A 6,513-nucleotide genomic window follows, 5' to 3' on the forward strand; every position below is an offset into this window, starting at 1 on the left:
TAAACGATGATCTAAAAATACCATATAATCTCAAATAAAACATGATAATTTGAAATATTGTCTTTTTGTAAAATTTCGTGATATGAACATGTTTTATTTTTTACTTCCTAAAAAAGAGCTTTATATTTTTTTACATATTTTCATATTTTTAAATCTTACATCCTCCGATATTCTTATTAGATTTTCCCTAGAAAAACCAAAAAAAAAATTCTAATTTATCGTGAGATTTTCCTTTACCAAGGTAATCCTGATAATTAGATTCGTGAGTCGTGACATTGGACGTCTGGACCTGTCTGGTGTAAGTGGGACCTTAACTGGATCCAGATCCAATTATGCATGACCATGTTCCAACTTTATTGTGCAAGGTCGCTATCTTCCCATCTCTCCATGTTTACATTTGAACTGTGATGCTGATACTCCTTGAAATTGAAAGATATTGATGGCCTACTAAAGACAGAGCTGTTATTATGACGTATAGAGTACATGGACCGTATAGACTACGTACGTATCCGGATGGTACATAGTCACCACTGCTACTCTCTGATGGACAAGATCATGGATATGGTTCAGAAGATAGCACTGGCTTGGCAGTTGGTGGACACAATCCTGACCGAATCATCTGTATTATGTCCCCTCTGACCCTGTCTCGGGTCACACAAACCTGCCCTACTTGACCCAGTCGTCCACATCCTGCCTCCTCTGTCCATGGCTAGGTTTATCTCTATGTCCCTCTACTCAGTCTCAGCCTTCTTTTTGACAGGCTAAAGATTCCGTATTTTCAGATGGACCCATTGATTTTTTTAGTTTTTTTTAATGCCCTATTTTGGCTTTAGCATATGGAGCCATTATATGGCTCTTCATGGTGGTGGGGAATTGGTCTAGGTGCTTACCATATCCACAACCCATTAGCTTAATTACCAACTTGCAAAAACATTATGTTTGATATCTATAATTAGCAAAAAAATTTGCATAATTGTTGAGCAGATCTTGGAGACAAAGCTATAATGGTTGATTGTGCCTTCCCAAGTGTTTTTGATGGTTCATGAAACTTGTCTCACGCATCTATTCAATAATTATGCCCTTGTGCTGTACATTAATAGATACATGGTTAGTTGATGTTGGTGAGGTCTTATTTCTATTGTCAAGGTAAACCATGCCTAACCCACACCATTGTTTGGCAAGACCAATTTTAGTATCGGTGCGTATCGGCCGATATGTATCGAATACGATACTAACCTGAATCGGCTAATTTTTAATAAATATAAAAAAAATACTTAAAATTAATTTTTAATATTACTTAAATGGTTTTAACATGTGTCACGTTCTGATTGACACAAAATATTTTTAGCCGATTCAGAACGATTCATCTGAATCGTTGGCACCGATACTGACAACACTGGGCAAGACGGAAGGAAGTAGGCGTTTCCTTGCCTAAGGGGTTGGGTCAGGGTCAAGCCCAATCCATTCATTTATATGGTAATTGGATTCAGATATGGGTTTGGTTTTTGTGGGAGAGCAGATATGCTCTACACTCAAATCATGTTCGTTGAGAAGCCATCGGACTTCCCGTGTTTGAATCCTAGGGTGAGCATCTTGTGAAACTGGGCCAGGTAGCCTGAGTAGGTTAAGGGACAATCCACAAAGTTTTTCACCTTGATGGAAACAGTTTTGCAAGTAGGGTTGCAAACGGGTTGGATTCAGAAAGAGGCATTCACAAATTTTGGCTATCCCGGATCCGATCCGAACCGATCCTACTCATTTGCGTCCCTATTCGCAAGGGGGCGGTTGAGGTCCCTATATGGAGGCGTGACTATGAATCCCTCAGGATCGGGTCATCCTACTCAGGTGGTCAATTTCCCAGTTTCTGCAACAACAAAAAAAAAGAAAGAGAGAGAGAGTTGCTTAAAATAAAATATTCTTTTGGAAAATAAAAAAACTTCTTTATGTAATTTTTCTTGTATCAATTTTATGTCTTATAGGGTATGTTTGAATGCCTAGAAAACAAAGGTTGAATATTTGATTCCCCCAAAAAATGACAATCTGATATTCATATTGGTATAGAAGTCAAGCCATGATCCATACTTTATAAAGGTGTCTTCTCGAATTTTCCTTCTGCCTTCGATGGGAATTTTGTAATCTTGTACTTGATCAACAACAGGCATAGTGACAAATATCATGAGTTTTATGAAAAATCTCACGAAAATATCGACATAAATTACCTGAACATTTTAAACGGTAATTTCTTCTGATATATTCAAAATATCATGGTTTTTGTAAAACAAACATAAATATCATGATTTAAACGTGATATTTATGTTTTTAACCGTTATTGATCGTGAAAAAATCATGTATTTTTCATTTTTAAATAAAATGTATTTGTATTTTTTAGAAAATTTTATTTATATATTTTTATTATTGTCAATATTTTACCCAAAAAAAAACTAGTTTTAAAAAAAAAAATCCATTTCTCGCGAGTTTTTGGCTGCCGATATTTTTTTTCGTTTTAAACTTTTGTCACTAGCTATGCCAACAGGTGACTAGGCAAAGTCAATACTTTTAAGTATTTCACAGCGGCACGATTAAGGTCAATTATTATAACACCTTTCAACGATTTTGTAATAAGAAGTCATTTGCTGTATGAAATCATATATATATATATATATATATATATATATATATATATATATATGAAGTTTCAATTGGCTAAGATGGCTTGGCCATGTGGCAACAACCAAAGTAAGTACTCTCCTTATTAGGAAAACCATGTAAAAGTCATCGATCAGAATTACTGAGAAGGGTATATGAGTCAATTGCTTGGATATTTCTTTGTTTTTTCTCGCCTAACAGATGCTGACAAGTTGATTGAATTTGAGTGATGTGCGTGTTGTAATTGTATATTTTTTTCTTTATTCTGTATTCTCTTTTGTTTTCTCCCTCCAAACAATAGAAAGATAGCCAAGTTCCTTCCAACAATGGGAGAGGTGATCAATCATCAAACACACTTAAAATAGGCATGAAAAATGGAAAATCTTTCCTTGACTTGGGAACTGCTTTTGTACATGGCCAATATTTGAGTCAAACTAAACATGTTAAATGACAACTATCAAGAGGGTCATTCTAAATTTCTAATACCACAAACAAGAAAGTGAAAGGAAGGTGGGAAAAGGGTGTCTCCTAACTAAATGTAGCAAACAGCTCCATATCTCTTACTCCAATTGTGTTGTAAACACATGCACACTAATTGTGACGGCCCCACTGCTTGTGCCCAGGTGCCCATTTGGGGCACTTGGGACTAAAGTAGCTAGAAAGGACCCTAGAGTTGAGCAGCTCAACTATGGGTGTGAACTTGACACACCTTGGGGTCTTATACTGGTTGATTGAGGCTCCATTGCTCAAGGCATAGTCCATGAGCTTGTCGAAGGTTCCGGCCTCGACGATCTTGATCTCGAGGGGGCCGATCGATTTGTCAGAGACACGGCCTTGCCGGTAAACACTGTTGAGGGACTCCTCTATGGTGAGGCAGCAGTCTTCAAAGACACAAGGTGGGATCGGAGTTGCACCATGCTTGAGCTCCCAGTACAGCACATAGTGACCAGGTATGGTGCTAGTGTCTGCATGGCTGGTGTACTCAGTGAGGGTGGCATCAAATGGCTCGAGGTGGTGCACGGCATTCTTCACCGCGTTTTGGAGCTCGACCTCATCGGTCTTGTCGGAATCAATGCTAAGAACTACGTTTTTCCGGCAGACGAACTGGAATTGAGGAACTTTGTTCTTGAATCCAGCAACTCTCAGCACATCACCAACTCTGTAACGATAGAGACCTATAACAACAAAACAAATAAAGCTCTACTGAATAAGTTCGCAACAAAATACCTTGAATGCAAAAATTGATAAGAAAATGTTAAAACCAACCAAAATCATTTACTAGTTTAGAAATATTAATTAGGCAAGGATTTCCCTTTTATGGACAGGGAAAAGGCGTTTTCCGCGGAAATGCAGAGGCGCCCGTGCCATTTCCGTGGGCCCCACAATGCAACACAAACACGGGAGCTGCCATTTTACAAGCTGGACCCCCCATTTCCACGGATTCAGTTCCCGTGGGGGGTCCGAACGTGCCGTGACAAGCAAACACGCTCTCAAAGTAAATGCATAAATCCTAAAGGATCTTATATTCTTCCCTTTTAGAAAATATCAGAACAAGTTTTAGTTTATGAGAAAATTATCTTATGTTACATCAAGAGAAGTACCACAGAAGAAAAAGCATTTAAAGTTAAAGAATTTTTTTTTTCAGAAACTGCTATACTATTAGTATTGAAAGATCAAAAGCAACAATGAAAATGAAACTAGAATAGTTCCTCACCTGCATAAGTGGTGACCACAAGTTCATACTCATGGCCAAGCTTGACATCAACCAGTTCCACAAGCTCCTTCTGTTCTTTCTCACTCAATGTTTTGGAGATGGCATGAGAATCAGTCACACCATTGGCCCTGTGCACAGGAAGGAACTCAAAGTAGGCCATGGTGGGAATCAGGGTGTAGGACACATCCTTGGGGTCACACAAAGGCCTAAGGTTCAAGCCAAAGTAGCACTCGGAAGATGCATACATGGTGCACACCAGTGGGAGCCCACTGCCGTAGAAATCAAGTGTTGGTATGTACTGTGACATGGTGCCTGTCACAATAACATCTATGTACTTGGTGTTAGGCCACAGCCTAGGAATGATTCCTTGCCACGAAACCTTACGGCATTCGCTTGCAATGAAATCGGCCAACTTGGGGTCTGGTTTGAGAAGTTCAGTTACTACCGCTCTCACAGAGGGATCCATGATCCGGGAGTCGAGCTTTCCAGTTCGGATGTCTTCAACGAGCTGGGGCCAGTTCTGTTCGAGGAATTTGATCGCCCGGATGAACCCGGAGGCAAAGACGGCTCCGACTCGCAGAACCTCCTTGTGTTGGATGAGCCCACAGAGGAGCTGTGAGTACATGCTCTGGAAGGAGTCTGCACACAGGATGGTTTCATTTGGGCTGGTGTAGTTGGTGTATGGGTCAAAAGGTCTGTTGGTGAAATACTTGCTCCTGTAATAGCTAGTGAGCACAGGGCGAGCCACTAGGCCTCCTGGGGTCTTGGCCTCAGATTTCACAAACAAGAAGTACATCCCTTTGCCTTTGTCAAGGCCAGGAACAAACTGGTCCATCACAGGCATGAGGAGGCTGTAGAGCAAGGACCTCCTCCCTAGCTCTTCCTCAATGGTAGGCATCAGTTTTCTCTCTCCTCCTGATGTTCCTGAGCTGCATGTCATAAAATTCACAATGCATCAAAATCAGAAAAGCAAGGGAAAAAAAAAAGTAAAAAAGATTGACATATTTCGTCGGCAGATATGATTCTTATGCTGGGCAAAGTTTGACATGAAAATTTGCAAACCTGTGAACACACCACCCTAAAAGGATAACCGAAATAGTAAAGATTATTTTTTCGAAAACGGTGAAATGAAAATATGCACCAGCAGGTGTTTTTCATAAAGAGATCACACGTCTCGGTACTACTCCCACCCAAATCGCAAACATCAAAATGCAAGATTCCAAAGGTGTGTTTACCTGGTAAGGAATTCCGAAACGGGATCGGCTGAGAGAATGGGGGACTTTTCGCCATTGGCAATCCGATGGATGTCAGGCTGTATGTCTTCGTAGCCGATGACCGGCAAGAGCTTCTTGAAGCTCTCCCTATCAGTCTTGCCATCAAGGCCGTAGCGGCGCAAGTATTCGACACGGGCATTGCAGGAGAGGATCTCGCACAGCACCCTCTCCTGCACCTGATCAGCGTTGCTAGTAACATCCTCAATGTACTGCAGCGCCTCCTTGAGCCCTTCGAACGGCTTCGGCACGAAGCCAGAGTTGGCCTTCGGTGCTTCTGGCATGCTTTCTGCTACAAAATACTCACTAATAAAGCGCCAAAAAAGATGATGAGGAAGAAGAAGATAAATGAACAATGAAGCAGGAAGGGAGGTGGGGGGATCTAGTGGTGGTGAGTAGAACAGTAGGGGGTAAGGAATGGATGGTGTAGGTTCGGTGGTGGGAGGGTGAAGGGGTATATATATATATATATATATATATATAGGGGCGCTTGGTCTAAGGGTGGTTGTACTCCACTCATGTTTCAATAAAGAACCAATCCATAGTTTACTGTGATTTCTGTTTTTTCTTTTTATCCAAAATTCATCAAAATGATTTTTTTTTCATCCCCAAATTTGACTACTCTCTCAGTTCCCCTTTCTTGGGCTGTGCTCGTCGTACAAGGAAACCCGCATCGAAACACAAAGTCCATAGTTCCAAGGGCACAAGCAAAGTGTGGGCCCCAACGGGAAGGGGGTAAAGTTTCAGTCCCGTATCCGGTCAAACTTTCTCGTGGAGTGTGGACCGTACGGCCCTTGGGTGGAAGGCTAACTTAGCCGGAGTGGGAGGCAAAAGCCGCGTGTCTACCCTGCCTCTGTGCTCCCCCGTTTTAGGGCTTTCCGG

General features: G+C 41.1%; 1 protein-coding gene across 1 annotated transcript; it reads right to left on the minus strand.

Annotated features, from left to right (window-relative positions):
* Nucleotides 1–3,017: 3,017 nt before the first annotated feature.
* LOC149830844 (indole-3-acetic acid-amido synthetase GH3.6-like) lies at nt 3,018–6,060 on the minus strand. The gene is made up of 3 exons (XM_090011885.1): nt 5,596–6,060; nt 4,361–5,289; nt 3,018–3,821 (listed from the first exon to the last, which is right to left on the minus strand). The coding sequence occupies exons 1-3, from the start codon at nt 5,913–5,915 to the stop codon at nt 3,238–3,240; spliced, it is 1,833 nt and encodes a 610-aa protein (XP_089868011.1). The 5' UTR covers nt 5,916–6,060; the 3' UTR covers nt 3,018–3,237.
* Nucleotides 6,061–6,513: the final 453 nt, after the last annotated feature.

The sequence above is a fragment of the Nuphar pumila genome, chromosome 7 (assembly GCF_984573655.1).
Source record: "Nuphar pumila chromosome 7, dmNupPumi1.hap1.1, whole genome shotgun sequence".
Taxonomy (NCBI): Eukaryota; Viridiplantae; Streptophyta; class Magnoliopsida; order Nymphaeales; family Nymphaeaceae; genus Nuphar; species Nuphar pumila.